This window comes from Abramis brama (assembly GCF_963993115.1).
Source record: "Abramis brama genome assembly, chromosome: 12".
Classification (NCBI taxonomy): Eukaryota; Metazoa; Chordata; class Actinopteri; order Cypriniformes; family Leuciscidae; genus Abramis; species Abramis brama.
The window spans coordinates 37,713,725-37,731,004 of record NC_139974.1 but is presented as its reverse complement, the minus strand read 5'-3'; the positions used below and the strand labels follow the sequence as shown (position 1 = coordinate 37,731,004).

Below are 17,280 nucleotides of genomic sequence, written 5' to 3'. Positions count from 1 at the left end.
GCCACCAGAGGGCGTTTTATGGAATTTTTGATCAAATCTACATCTTAATCATAATCATAATCAGCTAAATGTTTGCACAACACTCAAAACGCCTATGAACACCGCCTGACCCTGATATGAATGTGAGTTAAGACAAGAAGCCAACAGGTTACCAATTAAAAGGCCATATATTTAAGAAATGACACTTAGATATTGTCCAATCAGGTCAAATGTTACATCCTAATACAATTCTGTAAAACAAACAAACAAACAACAAAACATTATTTTAAAAGGTTCTACACTGACAAACTTTGTAGAATCTAGTTTCATTCTTCACTCATGTAATATAGCCCTCTATAAACAAGATAAATATAGTATCATATACTATTCAAAATATAACATTTTATGGATATTAAGCGAAAACATAATATATAAATAGTATAAATTATGCTCTAACAGCAATTTAAACATGACATTATTCTCCATGTAAAGTAAAATTCAAAACAAGTTTCTGACAAAGTAGAAAAGGCTGAATCTTGAAGGATGCGATCAGACTCGAGTGCTACAGGCTGTACAGAACATTATGTGTCGCTACAAACACTGAATATGCATATGAGTTTATAACAACACTATGTTGTATACATAACACTATACTATACAGTACATAGTGTCCTTTAGTACCAGCATTGGTTCTGATTAACGTTACAGCCATTTTTGCAGCTGCTGGACTGGAAGGAGACCCCCATCACACTGAGTGGTGGAGGGGGAGAAGAGTTGCAGTACACTTGCAGTCCAGCAGGAGGAGCCAAACACTGGCTCTGCCCAGCCTGTCCTGACACCAGCACCGCAGAGGGATACGACTGTTGCTGCGGGACCTTGTTACGAGAGACACAACATACATTTTAGTAAAAATAATTATTTTAATATTTCCATATATATATATATATATATATATATATATATATATATACCAGTTTTAATTAATTAGCATAATTTGTGTGGGTGTGTGTGTATATATATATATATATATATATAATTAAAATATTGATATATATAATTAAAATATTGATATATACAGGGAAATGTGTACTAAATATATTAATAAAAATAATAAAATAATAATTATAGATACATTTTTAGAATTTGTAATAATTTGTAAAAATTATAATCCTTATTAATTTAATATTTGTTATTAATATATTAATATTTATAATTATATATTTGTATATTATTTGATATGTTTGTATATTATTTTATTTAATATTAATTATATATACATTTTTAGAATGTTATAATATTTTACTATTTCTATTAATATTTTTAATATAAAATGTATATATTATTAGAAATACTGAAATACAATAATATTGAGAACAATAATACTTATAATAATAAATATATATATACAGTGCAATGCATAAGTGAATACACCCATGCTAAAGTTGACTAAAAAGAGGAATAAAAAATCATATTTTGGAAATTGAACTTAATGCCTTAATTTAAAAAATTAGGAAAAATCCAACCTTTAAGGACACCAATTTTCTTTGTGAATGAATAATGTATCGTAAATAAATAAATGTTCTTCCTTAAAATACATGGTGCATAAGTGAGTACACCCCTATGTTAAATTCCCATAGAGGCAGGCAGATTTTTATTTTTAAGTATTTTTTTATTATTTTTTTTTAGGATACTATGCATCCTGATAAAGTTCCCTTGGCCTTTGGAATTAAAATAGCCCCACATCATCACATAGCCTTCACCAAACCTAGAGATTGGCATGGTTTTATTTCAGTTAGCCTAAAAGCTAGTTTGATTTGCATTGAGAGATGATCTTATGGAAAGTACCCCATGCCAATCTCTAGGTTTGGTGAATGCTATGTGATGATGTGGGGCTATTTTAATTCCAAAGGCCAAGGGAACTTTATCAGGATGCATAGTATCCTAAAAATAAATTTAAAAAAAATACTTAAAAATAAAAATCTGCCTGCCTCTATGGGAATTTAACATAGGGGTGTCCAAACTTATGCACCATGTATTTTAAGGAAGAACATTTATTTATTTACGATACATTATTCATTCACAAAGAAAATTGGTGTCCTTAAAGGTTGGATTTTTCCTAATTTTTTAAATTAAGGCATTAAGTTCAATTTCCAAAATATGATTTTTTATTCCTCTTTTTAGTCAACTTTAGCATGGGTGTATTCACTTATGCACTGCACTGTATATATATAAAACATATATATATATATATATATATATCAGTTGTTGTGTGTATGTACTGTATGTATAATTAATGATTATTATAACATTTCATATTAATATTGATTTAAATGACTAATTTTTATTTATTTAATTTTATAATAAAAATTCAATTTGATATATATTAACCTATCAATAAAATGTGCATGGACTGGAATTCCAAACTAAGTTTTCTGTAGTTTGTTTATTTGCATCAGTACCTGATAGGAGGACACGGATGGGTAATGTCCCATAATGCTTTGCTGTGTTTGGGGTAGAATCTGATTTCCCATCATGCCTGGGCAGCCTTGCTGGTTAGACATCACAGGCGGGTATCCTGTTGAGAGAAATGTTGACAAATATGTGTGAGATTTTATTAATTGTATCGTTATCGCATATCAATATGACAGCCAACACAAAGAGTAAATTCAATAAATGTTTTTTCTTTGTTTATTTATGTATTTTTATGCATGTATACACAACACAGAGACTTGAACGTCTATATATCTCATATGAGAGCTGATATGAATAGCAGGAAAAGAGACCGGTTCACTGTGAGACCAGTGACACCATCTCTTACAGTGTAACGGCCCCCTCTCCTACTACTGAGACTCAGCGTAAGGGACACAGATCTTCATGTGTACCTGTTTGTGTGCTGTAACTGCCCGCTGCGTACTGTTGAGCTGCACTGGGACACTGAACAGGGTAACTGTACACTGAAACCTAAGAGGGCACACCAGAATTGACTCATAATTAGACATACAGTATGACATTACACCGTATCTCATTACTCATTGATGAAGAAGTACCTGGTTGCTCTGCTGAGTCGGAGGGGGTGGGGCTGTGTGAGGGGGCGGGGCTGTGGGAGGAGCCAGTGTCATTCCAGGACTCATGTAACTGTCTGAAGCGTAGCTGTGTGTGGGTGGAGCATAGCTGTGTGGGGGCGGAGCATAGCTCTGTGTGGGCGGAGCATAGCTTTGTGTGGGCGGAGCATAGCTGTGTGTGGGCGGAGCTCCTTGCACATAGAATGACGACATATCTGGAAGATCCCCTGATGACTGGTGACTCAAGGTCATGTGACCAAACTTAGAGCTAATGTCTTCCCTCTAGGAAGCAAAAAATAAGTTTGTCATGTACTGTTTTATATATATATTTATATATATACATATACATATATCACTTACAGTCTGTTCTGTTGGGTGTTGCTGAGAGGTAGAAACGTTTAACTGCTGAGGTGGAAGGTAGGTCACCGAGGAGTACTGAACCTAAACCAGAAATGAGAGGACAGGTTCTGGATTTTGTTGATTTTATATAAAGAAAATTTTCTTTGGGACCGTATTACAGAAACGTCCTATCTTAATTCAATACGTAAGATTAAAAAAAAAAATCCTATGGTTACTAAACATGCAGTACATGATAGGATTGTAAGATAGGATGTTTCTGTTACAGTCCCAGAATATTATAATGTACAGCATGAGAAATGGATGTTCATTTTGAGATTTGCTAAAGATTACATTTAACTTGTTTTATTAAACTATTACTGTTTTTAAAGATGCACTTTAAGTGAGTGTTAGATGAACACAAAGGTAATCTAAATGTAAAAACAGGTCAAATTGTACAATATCGACCAATACAGATATATAAAACAAAATCAGACTACTGATATATTGTGCACCACGAGTCTCCATTATAGTTTCACTCACCTGTGGGACACCATGGCTTGCTATTGGCTGCTGAGGAGGAGGGGGCGGGGCTTGTGACTGTACTGGTGGGTTGTAAACAGCTGGAGTTCCATCAGGATTCAGAAATGGCTGCCCTAAAGGACATGTTCATTGTTGGATGAGAGAGATTTTTTGGTGTGTAGACTCAAGCCGTATTCGGACGGGACTAGTTTAACATGGATAGGACGGGGTAAAGTAATAATTATCAGAGCTTCTCTGTGATTTTAGTCCCGTCTGAATGTGCCATCTCAGTAATCAGATTACCTTCAGTAAAAAGGTCCGGGAAAATAACCGTAAATATTTCGTCATTTCCTGTTTAAAAGTAGTTTTCTGCGGTTTTTCAAGTATGGAGACGCTTGAAAAAGCATTCAGTTGCGTTCTAGACGCTGGGACGAGTATGTGGCAAAACTCAAGTGTTTTACACACCATTCAGATCAGAAAGAAGATCGAAAGCACTTGTTAGAGGCACGAAACATCTTTTAGCGTTAGGTAAGTGCCTATTACCAACACAATCCAATCTGAAGTTAATTAATCGTTACTGGATATAACTGTTTTATATACAGTGCAATGCATAAGTTAATACACCCATGCTAAAGTTGACTAAAAAGAGGAATAAAAAATCATGCCTTAATGCCTTAATTTAAAAAATTAGGAAAAATCCAACCTTTTAGGACACCAATTTTCTTTGTGAATGAATAATGTATCGTAAATAAATAAATGTTCTTCCTTAAAATACATGGTGCATAAGTGAGTACACCCCTATGTTAAATTCCCATAGAGGCAGGCAGATTTTTATTTTTAAGTATTTTTTTAAAATTAATTTTTAGGATACTATGCATCCTGATAAAGTTCCCTTGGCCTTTGGAATTAAAATAGCCCCACATCATCACATAGCCTTCACCAAACCTAGAGATTGGCATTGGGTACTTTCCATAAGATCATCTCTCAATGCAAATCAAACTAGCTTTTAGGCTAACTGAAATAAAACCATGCCAATCTCTAGGTTTGGTGAATGCTATGTGATGATGTGGGGCTATTTTAATTCCAAAGGCCAAGGGAACTTTATCAGGATGCATAATATCCTAAAAATTAATTTAAAAAAAATACTTAAAAATAAAAATCTGCCTGCCTCTATGGGAATTTAACATAGGGGTGTACTCACTTATGCACCATGTATTTTAAGGAAGAACATTTATTTATTTACGATACATTATTCAGTCACAAAGAAAATTGGTGTCCTAAAAGGTTGGATTTTTCCTAATTTTTTAAATTAAGGCATTAAGTTCAATTTCCAAAATATGATTTTTTATTCCTCTTTTTAGTCAAATTTAGCATGGGTGTATTAACTTATGCATTGCACTGTATATACACATATGATTATGTGTTTGTGCATGTGATATCAGGAAGCAACGTAATACGACAGGAGTGACGGCGATGCGCAAATCGAGTTACTTTTCCACTTCTGCTAGTTTTACTGAGATCTCTTATCCTGTGCGAATTGGCCATTAATATTACAGATGTCCTGTAGTAAAATTACATTACTCCATCTACCCTTGTCCGAATAGGGCTTTTGAGTCAGTGTGAACCAATGAGTCAGCTTCTACTCAGTGACTTGTGTGTGTGTGTGTGTGTGTTTTTCTATCCTGGTGGGGACTACGCACACAGACTCATGGGGACTCGTGTCACTCTGGGGACCTAAATTGAGATCCTCATGGGTACACAAGCTTATAAATCATACAGAATGCAAATGCATTATAAATATAAAAATGCAGAAAGTTGTGTGTGAAGGGTAGGTTTAGGGGTCAGGTTAGTGTCAGAATATAGTTTGGACAGTATAAAAATTATTACGTCTACGGAGAGTCCTCACAAAGATAGCAAACCAGACTGTGTGTGTGTGTGTGTGTACCTGTATGTGGATTCAATAAGATGCTCCCAGGAGGTATGGATGACTCAGCAGGCACGAGGATGTAAGCAGGGCTGTTGTTGGGTGGAGCGTATGATAGCGATGACTCAGACACTGTTGGATTGATCACACAGAAACAACAGCAGATCAGAAACTTTATGAGGGATTCTGCACTATTTCTAGGCCACTAATCAAATAAGGAAATTTGTGACATCGATCATATGACTCTTTGTACAGCACAAGGATGCTCTTTGGATCATCTCAAATTATGCTGAATCATTCTGTGTGATTTTTTTTACATAGAATCTTTCAATGCTATGCTAATAATACAATTTGAGATCTCATTTGTTAGCATTAGTTGAGCATTATATTTTTACTGCATTTATTTATTTAATGTAAGTTAATGAAAATATTATTCATGATAGTTCACAGAGCAATATTAACTACTGTTATAGATACAACTTTTTATTCCTAAAATGTATTAGTAAATGTAAATGATATTAACATGAACTAAGATTAATGAAAGCTGTAGAATTTTTTCAACTTTTTAATTTTTAATTTTGTTAACTAATGGTCAGTGTTATTTTTGCACCTGGTTTGCAGAGTTTGGAGCTGCTGTCTGAACGAGATTTAGAGGTCCATGTTGAGCTGTCTGAATCGGTGCTGCTCCAGGGTCGAGGGTCATTCCAGTGCGAGTCCAGCTCAAAACTGCTCTGCCTGCTGCCGGACAGCCGACCCGACCCGTCCCGGTTACCCCTGCACAACCCAAAATCACTCATAATCAGTTGTTGAAAGAAGTTTGAGTTAGTCATTTTCTCAGTTTAAAATTAAGTTAAAAGCATTAAAGAGAACCTTAATTTTGTTTTTGGGCTCTACTAGAATAGGTGGTACTATACGGTTATCCGGACCACACCTGACCACACGTGACCACAACCGCTCTTGGTTGGTCGTAACCCCAGTGACGGGTAGGTTTAGGGGCGGGGTTGGGGTAGGTCATCACATGTGGTCCGGATAACCGTATAGTACCGAATAGGTTTTTATGCTTAAATGTTCAAAAAACATTATTTTATACATATTCTCTATTGTTGCAGCTCCTCTCTTCCCAGTCTGTCAGTAATGCTCTGTTTAGTTCCTGTCTCTATGAAGCCCCTCCTTCTGAAAAGCACAATGTGCTCTGATTGGTCGGCTGGATCAGTGTGTTGTGATTGGCCAACCACTTTGAGTGTGTTTGGGAAATGTCCCGCCCCTTACCATAACCGCCAGTTTCAACTAACTCAACCAGGCCCCACCCCTTTATTTAATGTATGCCTTGGGCGGGAATTATTTAAATGAGGAATATTGTGTTTGTTCCCGGAAGAAAACTCAAGTCTACAATGGAGGCGTTTCAGGGAGTTCAGAAACACTGACACTGGTATAGAGAAGAACTCCCACTGGAGGGACTTTGTAACTTTGCAGATCTTTTTCGTGCTCAAACAGCAACATTACACACTAAAGAAAGCTGAACATGTAAACAAGCATCATAGGTCCTCTTTAAAGGTGTTGAAAGTGATTTTTTGGAACATCAAACATAAATTGTTTCTAAAATAACTAAAATAACACCTGTGTGTGTCTCAGCATTTAAGTGGAGCAGCCTTTTTAGCCAATCAGAGAACAATCTTTCTTTCCTCGGACATATCTTTATTGATCGGATTATGGAGAGAAATAATTTCTCACCTAAAGAGCTGGCGTCTTCTCTGGGTCTCAGTGAGAATACTGCTGTCATCTAGACCTCTAAAACCACATTTAAAAATAGAAATAAAAGAAGAGAAATGTTGAAGTGCAGCCAATTTATTTATAATCATCATATTGATAAAATTGCATATTTCAATTTAAACCAGTTACATGGTTTACAAAATACTGATTACTTTGTTTTGAAGAGCAATTATTTCATATTTAAATAATATTATATTTATTGTATATGTATTTAAATGCAACATTTCATACATATTCTTAATATTAACTATTAAGAGAGGTTTACCTGGTCTCAATATAAACACTCTGCGAAAGACCAGCGGGCTGAAAAATAAAAGAGCACAAAATCAGAGGACAAACTTTAATGTACTACCAAAGACTTTAGATGTACAAACACAGGGCACTCATATTACTATGATTGGAAGAAAGTGCAACGCTCAATATGGTGGAATAAGCCCCACCTTCTAAATAAAAGAGCCAATCACTGATTGGTAAAATCATAACTTATGACTCTGAAAAAGGACGATTTTTGTCATGATCTGAGCATTTAGAAACCAAATTTATGAGATAGTTGTTGTCAGATTTCATTGGTGATTTCAAATACGAAATCGTAATCGTAAACTTGGTGAACAGCATTGGAGAATTTGATGTTTCCCCCAATCAACGAAATAGATGTACATGCATGACTGAGAGGCGTTTCAAAGATGGCCGCCGAGTGAAATGACTTGTCTTAAACGGATTTTTGTAACTCTGTGGGCCCTATTTTAACGATCTGAAACGCAAGTATCAAACGCGAAACGCAAGTATCAAACGCGAAACGCAAGTAACTTTGTGGGCGGGTCTCGCAAATCTAAAATGGGTTGGTCTGAAGTAGCTTCATTATTCATAGGTGTGGTTTGGGCGTAACGTGAAATAAACCAATCAGAGCGTCATCTCACATTCCCTTTAAAGTCGGCATGAAACGGAAGTTGAGATTGTCATTTTTTCCTTGTTGTGACGTATATCCGAGTGAAACGGCTTCTGAAATTAGAAAAAAATGTAGGGCGGGGCTTGATTTCGTTCTTCGGGAATTGATTGGATCGTTGGAGGTTGGGCGTTGCAAACAAAATGGAGGCAGATTTGAATGCCAGTTTACATTCAGTTGTGGAGGATTTCTCCCCACCGTTACCCTCCCATGAAGGATTTTTTATTGAGGAGCCCGGCGACGAGGACGAGCAGCTAAATTTTCAGGCAGGAATCAGCTCATATTTATATGAGCCTCCCGCGAACCAAGATGAGTCAAGTCAAGTTCACCCTCGAGAGCAGAAACGAGACAGACACCGATAGCCGCACCCTCATCGGCTCTGGCCGCACCCTTTCGCCATGGCACGTGACCAAAAGAGAAGAGAGGTCGTTTCGAGGGGGGAGGGAAGGGTAATGTTTTTGATTAAAGATTATAAGGGTACATGAATTTTAAAAAAAATAATGAAGTGCACAGATAAATCATTTATAATAAACACTACAATATTACATATAAAAAGAAGATTTGTCAAATTTGATTTCATGCTGACTTTAAGAGCAGGCGCGCTTGTTCCATGGCGGATTGCTATTATAACGGTGGATTTGCCAGGCGCACGCCAGCAGCGGTTCACAGCCGAGGAGACCGACGTTCTCGTCAGGGCCGTAAAACACAGAGAAGTGACATTGGGGATGGAGAAACACACCCAAATTAGCTTCGGTTAAACAGGCGTATGATAATTTGGGTAAATGTGTAAGCTAGATTTATGCCTATTTTTTCACATCTTCATGGACACCACAATGATTTCCCTCGTGTGTTAATATTTTTCCTTGTAATAATGTATGATTTGCAAAAATGAAAACTGCTGCGTCTGTGTAGATGAGAGAAGCAAAGTGTATGTGCGTTGTGCACACGCTACATTATGGCCAAGCATGCGCCCTTAAAATAGCATCTGAATAACACGCCACTGACTTTAGAATAGGTTTCTCCTGGTCTGTGGAGGAATTGTTTTCTGAAACTGCAAAATAGCACCAGTTTGAACGTTTGCGCCGGAACACGCCTCCTCTTTTCACTGAACCGCCCCCGGGAGCGCAAGTTCACTCCTTAGTTTACCGGCGTGCGTCTGTGGAGGGAAAAGTCTGCTGTGCGCGGGTGCAAAATAGGAATGATACATGCGTCGGTGTACAAAGTCAATTGCGCTGGGTGCAAGATAGGGCTCTATATGTGCATGTTCAGTGTTTTCTTACGTCCTGTGAGAATATGCGTTCCCGGACTCTCTGGTACTCCTCCTCTCTCTCCTCTATTGACTTGCTTCTCATCTGATCTTTGAGAGAGGGAACCCTCAGCTGTAAAAGACAACAGCAGACGAGAGTTAACCAGCCGCAAAGATCAGAGCTATTAGAGGAGCCATTGCTAGCTCTTCATACCCAAGTGATCAGTGAAGTGTGCATGTGTCCAGACCTGACTGTCTTCTTTCTCCTGACTGGTGTCTCTTTTCAGTATTGATCTTCTTTCCTCTGTCTTCTCCTCCTGAACATGTTCAGCAAACCGATGTTCTGGTCTGAAAAAACATTATGTTACACCCACATTCATTCCTTCATAAATGCACTTATATAACAGACACGTACATCCTGGAATTGCAGGTTTTGTTGATGATGACCGCTTTTCCACTGTGATCCACATTGTGTTCCAGTCCAAAATAAGCTGCGACCCTGTGGACAAGCATCCTGTGATACGAGGACATCTGAGGGAACTTTTTATAGGAACTACAGATAGAGAGAGAGAGAGAGAGAGAGAGAGAGAGAGACATTAGATCACATTACAAATGTGTCTATCTCTAAACCATGAAAGACATGCATGGAACGGTACCTGTTGTCTGTCATAAAGTCAGTCATGTCCTGCTCGAGCTTTAAGAGCATCAGTCGGTCCCTGCAAGCCAAAAATAAACAGATTCAGCACGAATGGAAGGAGGAGAATGAAGGGATATGTTCAGTCTTTTACCCACCTGGGACTGCTCTTCAAAGTAGTGATTAAAAACTCCTCCAGATCAATGCCGGTGGAGTCGGTATACTCCAGACTGGGCTCTAAAACACACACATATGCATGGGATTACATTTTAGATATGCAAGGGATTGGAAGTATGTCTCAAAAATTAGGACTTTGAATCGATTGAACAAATTAATCAGCATTTTCTGCAATTAATTAATTAATTGCAAGTAAGGAACATACAGTACAATTCAAAGGTTTGAGGGCAGTAAGTTTTTCTTTTAAAGAAATAAATACTTTTAGTTAACAAGGATGCAATTAAATTGATCAAAAGTGAGAGTAAAGACATTTATAATGTTACAACAGATTTCCATGTCAAATAAATGCTGGTATTTTGAACTCTCCATTCATCAAAGAATCCTTAAAAATGTATCACGGCTTCCACAAAAAATATTAATACATTGATAATAATCAGAAATGTTTCTTGAGCAGCAAATCAGCATATTAAGATGATTTCTGAAGGATCATGTGACACTGAAGACTGAGTAATGATGCTGAAAATTCAGCTTTGATCACAGGAATAAATTATATTTTAAAATATATTAAAACAGTTATTTTAAATTGTAATAATATTTCACAATATTACGTTTTTTTAAAATAGAATAAATAATGGAGCCTTGGTGAGCATAAAATACATCTTTCAAAAACATAAACAAATCTTACCGACCCCAAACTTTTGAACGATATATCCTCAAATTAATTTAGAATATATATTTTTTAAAATAGACGCTGCATTAATCGCCTCGTTTATTTTAAACACTTTAAACATCCCATGTTAATTGCAGAAATTAATGCATTCTTTTTTACAGATCTAGATGAAATATGTTTGCATTTTATGTGCACATACTTCATGAATGCATGATACACAAATACACACACACTAGGTCGATTACCTTTGGATAAACTTGTTTTTTTAGATGTGATGCTCTTCTCCTCTTCCTCCTCGTTGCACTCAGGACTGTCATCATGGTCACTAGATATAGCCGTCTTGCTCTCGTTTTCCTAAGATCAGACAGAACAGAGTTCCTTCACAAACTATAATTTCAAGGATGTAATGGATTAGGAGAGCAAATGCAATATACCATTAAAAACCCCTTATTCTTGGAACACTAACGAGAGCAGTGGCAACAGTCTTGGTTCACTTACACATGTCCTATCCATCAGACTAATTTAACTTTAATGGTGGATGTAAAATTGTAAATGTGTTTTAGGTTATAGAGAGAAAAGAAAGACGATTCTTACCTTGCTGTTCTCCTCAGTGGATAAAGACTCCTCACACACAGCTGTGCTCCGAACTAATTTCCCTTTGGCCTGTAACACACACACACACACACACACATATTCATTCAATAACCCCACATCACAAAGGAAAATAAACATTTTTTACAACAGAGGACTGTTCTCAGCGCACATTATTGCTGCATTTGTTATTTCAACCATAATATATACACAACACAAAAGGATGTGGAGATATTTTTTTATATTGTCTTTTTATGGTTGTTGCCTTTTAAACTATTAACCTGATTTTTCTTTAAAGCAGTTTCCCAGCTTACAGGGAACGTTCTCAGAACTTAACGTTCTCAAACGTTCCTCCAGTAACATTAATAGAATGTTCATTCAAAGTTATTAAAACATTCACTGAAACGCTAGAACAAAAACATTATTTTTAACATCGTTTACGGAGCGTTTTTTTCCCCCTGAAACGTTTCGGTTGGACGTTCAACTGATATTTTTTAAATGTTCTACTGGATTCAGAACATTCAGAGAACATTCAAACGTAACACAATGTTTGCAAAATGATCAAATGGAATGTTCCCTTAACGATCACATAACCAAGAAAAAGCGTTTAAAAAACATTCTTAAAAACATTCTAAGACATTCTAAGCATTCTAAGAAAACATTAAGGTTTGAACGTTCAGGGAATATTCAGAATTAACATGTTCATAATGAGAATGTTATCAAAACAATCACTGTAAAAAAAAGTTGCTGCCTTCATTTTTTTAAAGTAAAATCAACTTGGATGTTTAAGTCATTTCAACTTAAATTATATCAAACCTACTTAAAACAATGAAAATTTTAGCAAAAGTTAAAGCAATATAAAAACATATGTTGTCATAACTTACTGATCATGTAATTATTTACAGTGTTCTTAGAACATATTTTTGTTAGCTGGGTTACAGTTGTTTTTTTAAATATTTTTAAATATTTTACAATATGACGTGATGCGGAATATAAATGAAATCTTAAAAGCAAAGTATAAATAGCCAATTCCAGCTTTCATTTGCTCAATTTCTATATAGGTGGAGATAAGATTTCTGACTTTTATATTGTTATGTATAGATATTATTTTAAATACGTCACTATTTTCATTTTGCAAAGGCAGTGATGCTCTAGTGATTGTATTTCTTGATCATTGGATCAACACTACAGGGTGAAAAGTGTAACTATGCTATTTTTACACTATTTGAGCCTGCTCCCAGACTGACTGAGAGATGCTGATGTGATTTACTTTATGAAGTTGGGTAACTATAGGGAGTGAATGCAGTGTTTAATGGTATTCTGACTGAGACACATAACCGCTGAGGTTAAACAGTCTGCCGCAAATGCCATTTACCCACCAAGGAGAATGAATCAAAAAGCAATATTCTGCTGAGTATAAACCCATCAATCTCACATAAACGTCTGGGAAGCTCGAAAGGTAAATAAACTCATACATGAAATGAATGCTCTACAGCGAGGGTGTTTTAATAATTAGATTCAATTGCAATCCTACCTTCAGTTTCTTTTTAAGTTGTCCATCTGATTTTGGCTGCTTAAAATAAAAATAAATAAAAAAACATGATTAAAGGAAAAGGATAGGAGGAAATTAAACAAGGAAGAAGCTGAAGAGTAAATGATCAAAGTGTGTTGGATCTGGATTTTCACCTGGCTGGATTTATGACAATCCTCAGTGTCTGTGGTACAGCATGGAGGTGGAGTCTCCTCCATAGTGCATTCTGGGAGATTTTCAGATTCTCCTGTTTCGGACATCTTGAAGTTTGCGGATTCAAAGGTCATATCAGTTATTGGCCACCATACGCCCCATGACCGCCCAAGCCAATTAATATAGAGACAAGATGTCTTCTTTTCTCTTTTTTTTTGTTGCTCCGCTCTTCTCTTGCCAGAACAGATGGCTAGATTCTTATTAAGTAAAGAAGAGAAAAAAACATCTCAGAACAAAAATGCTTTTCAGATCTGTAATCATTTATTTATTCTGAGCAATATGCCAGGTATATATATATATTTTTTTACATACAAGACACTCAGCTGACAGTCAGAGTCGTATAAGCTCAAATAGGTGATTAATTAAGCTTCCAACCAAGTATCAATAATTATGAAATATCATTATTTTTCATTCAGGTCATAAACTGATTTGCCTGCGGGCTCAAGTTAAAATGAAATGAATCTAAACGCATAATTGTGCACAGTCAGGACAGCAAAATAAATAGACTTGTTGTTGATGTTCTTCCAATCACACAATATTTTGGTATAAATTCATATGTCATTTGGTAGAAAGCTAGATTAATTAGACATGCCAACACAGACTGTGTAACCTCTTCAGAAATTATGAAAAAGACTACACAGGGTAAAAAGAAATATTCATTTTCAACAAGGATAAGCATGGTTTGTGCCAACCACAATGAGTCGTGTGGCAAATTAATAGCTGAAATGTTAAAATTCAAGAGAATATTAATTAAAAAAAGTGCTCAACCAATAAAAACCAAGTAAATTAAAAAGTCACTTTCTGTCATGGTAACAGTTTTAGGCCTATGCAGATCAAAGTATTCTTAATACATTTATAATTGATTTTAAGGATATTTTAGTTTCTTTTTTTGCACGATAACAGTTTCTGGTACTTATTGTTTAATGTAAAATCTTGAAGCAAAACCAGTTGAGAAGCTCTCCAGCAATGCTGATTTGGATAAAAATACCTATGCGTGTAAGACGTCTGCATTGACTGTGCATGTATTTTGTGCAGCTCTTTTCATAGCAGTGGCAGGTGCTGTAAGTTATATTCCTAGAATGAAGACTCTCTGAATGGAAAGCACACACACACACACACACACACACACTGTTTGGAAAGACTGCATCCTTCACTCTAATGTCATCACTCTCATCATGTTTGAACTTGTCTTCATGTCTGACAACTGAGTCACTGACTCACTTTGGCCAGTGTTAAACCACACGCCTCCACACACACACACACACACACGGACGCCACGGCAGCTCTATCACTTCATCAGGTGTTTTCTAGGTTAGCTAACAGGTGCTTCAAACGTGGATGTAAAATAATTGTATGACAGAGATGCCATCTTACATCTGATGAACAGCAGCACATTGCTCAGGGTTTTTGGCCACTGACTAACCCTTACATAAACGTAGGCCTACATAGTTTCTGCAAAAACATCATAGAACAGATATACTAGTTAGCCTACTAAAGTAAATATGGTGTTCTATATTTATTTTATTTTTATTTTATTATTATATTTTGATGTTATCGTAATGTGGTGTATATAATAATAAAAAGTATCCATGAATTTAATCTAAAAAATAAATACAAAATTAATAATAAAGGATTGTTCGGAGCGGTTTTCTCTCTTGTTTGCAGAGCGGGAAATACAAACCCCGGACTGGATCCGGAACGGTGAAATTACAGAACGCTATGAGCAGAGCGGGAAAATCACTCCACTCCACTCATATACGAAGCTCCAGTCCGTCTTTCAGTCTGTTTTTTTGCTTGGCGACAATCAAACCGTGATGTTTGGCTTTTTGTTTAATTATTTTCCCCTTTGGTTCGGTGGAGAAAAAATAACTAATTTATGTCAGAAACGTAAGTTAGTCGATATTAACTACTAATTAAAAGTTACTCATTTTCAGAACTGTTGTGACTGTGAGCAACATTCACAATCAAACTGTAGTGCTTTAATACTGCTTAAAGGGATAGTTCACCCAAAATGAAAAGTGTCATCATTTAGGCTAGTCACTCCAAACATTATGAATTTCTTTCCCAGAAGATGAAAATTTGAAGAATGTCAACAGTTGATAGATCCCGCTGACTTCCATGATATGGGGGGAAAAAGTAAGTAAATGACAGAATTTTCATTTTTGGGTGAACTATCCCTTTAAATTAACTGTCCTAAAACAATGTTTTGTTTTAATCTAGTAACATTAAATGAAGTTAATATAGCACTTTGGCTGTCGTTATGGTTATTTGGTTACCATATCATTCTTGTGAAGCTAAAGTGCGTAAAAGCATGTGGAGAAGTTGTGCGCACATACAAACAGACACGCGCTCTGCAGAATAGCGCAAAGATCTGTGCTCAGAGATCCAATCTGTCTGTCTGTCTGTCTGTCAGCTTGAAGGTGTAGCAGGCGAGATGGGCTTCGGTTTCCACCACTACGTCGCATTCCTGGTTCAGTCTGACTGGCACGGGTTATATTTGGAGCGGCTGTTGGGATCTCAGACTGTCACTGACGCACGGAGCGACGCAGGAGCAGCTGTGCTTTCTAAAAACTACCCAGACCATTGCTCTTTTTTTTAACAACCCTGAACCCAACATCAGACTATATCAACAGAACAATTCGTCATACAATAGCTCAATATATATATATATATATATATATATATATATATATATATATATATATATATTGTCAGCAAAATAGTTTGAACTCAAGAAAACTAATGTTAGTATTAAAATGAACCTGTAAGGAGTCCTTACAGTGTGATATGATTGTGGTTATGATGACTAAATTATGGTTACACATAACTCTTGACAACACGCCACAGTGTAAAATCGCGCGCCTCTAAATGCTTCTAATGAAGAGCAAACGCATGAGAGACAGCAGACTTTGCTTACCTGTGTGTAACGCGAGCCGAACAAACAGTTGAACTCGTCAGGATTGAGCGCTTGTGTCTCCGGTGAGCTTGTCAAACATCTTCTGTTTCTGACAGACTCACTCACGCCACGCGCGCTCAACACACTCAATTAAACACGCGCGCGCTCTCGTGCGCTCTGCCTCTTCCTGGCACTCACGCTGCGCGCTCACAGACACAAACACACACACATACACACAAGCACAGAGCCGGTAAAAAAAAACAAAAAAAACCCCCTAGACATCCACATTAATTAGATGTGAGGAAATTATACGTTAAGCAGAAAATATAAAAATAACTCGTCTGACACAATGGCAACTGATTCATATTGTCAGATTGCCTAAACCAAAAATGTCGTACTAGTTTTGGCCAATTAATAGTAGAACTATAAAATCATAATAAATGGGTATCCTCCAGTCCACACAGAGTAAGAACCGTTTTATTTGTTATAGTTTATAGTTTTTATTTATTTATTTATTTATTCATTCATAATTTTTCTATGGTACATTTTTAAGGATATTATTTATTCAATGCAGAAAATATATCCATGTTTCAGTATCTAATATATCCATGTTTCAAGATAGATTCTAAGCTGTTTAATATTCTCATCTACAGATAAAAGTGTGAATTTCTCACACAAAGAGAACCACCAAATACTGCAACGAGCACCTGTTAGATGAAAAGATTATGCGACACTCAGAATGACACACACACACACACGCACGCACGCACACGCACACACACACAC

At 36.3% G+C, this 17,280-nt stretch overlaps 1 protein-coding gene across 4 annotated transcripts; it reads right to left on the bottom strand.

The window, feature by feature from the left end:
* Positions 1–150: 150 nt before the first annotated feature.
* On the bottom strand, positions 151–16,662 carry arpp21 (cAMP-regulated phosphoprotein, 21). 4 transcript variants are annotated; one of them, XM_084131015.1, is made up of 20 exons: positions 16,516–16,662; positions 13,541–13,795; positions 13,389–13,427; positions 11,858–11,926; positions 11,509–11,617; positions 10,575–10,653; positions 10,439–10,498; positions 10,198–10,335; positions 10,031–10,130; positions 9,817–9,915; positions 7,859–7,896; positions 7,555–7,611; positions 6,434–6,597; positions 5,845–5,955; positions 3,921–4,033; positions 3,402–3,482; positions 3,027–3,323; positions 2,862–2,940; positions 2,439–2,554; positions 151–854 (listed from the first exon to the last, which is right to left on the bottom strand). In XM_084131015.1, exons 2-20 carry the CDS (start codon positions 13,670–13,672, stop codon positions 654–656), a joined length of 2,082 nt encoding a protein of 693 aa, XP_083987141.1. In that variant the 5' UTR covers positions 13,673–13,795; positions 16,516–16,662; the 3' UTR covers positions 151–653. The 4 variants fall into 4 exon arrangements, with proteins under 4 accessions (XP_083987141.1, XP_083987143.1, XP_083987142.1 ...); XM_084131017.1 differs by having other exon boundaries at positions 13,389–13,424; positions 16,516–16,636; XM_084131016.1 differs by having other exon boundaries at positions 13,541–13,788; positions 16,516–16,608.
* Between the last annotated feature and the right edge of the window lie 618 nt (positions 16,663–17,280).

Bases quoted from the DNA above. Each gene is read 5' to 3' on its own strand.
- arpp21 (XM_084131015.1), bottom strand. From the start codon at position 13,672: ATGACCTTTGAATCCGCAAACTTCAAGATGTCCGAAACAGGAGAATCT. The intron at 11,927-13,388 runs GTAGGATTGCAA...TGTGTGTTACAG, and splicing joins AACTTAAAAAGAAACTGAAG to GCCAAAGGGAAATTAGTTCG. The intron at 9,916-10,030 runs GTCTGGACACAT...TGTCTTTTACAG, and splicing joins AGGAGAAAGAAGACAGTCAG to CTGAGGGTTCCCTCTCTCAA.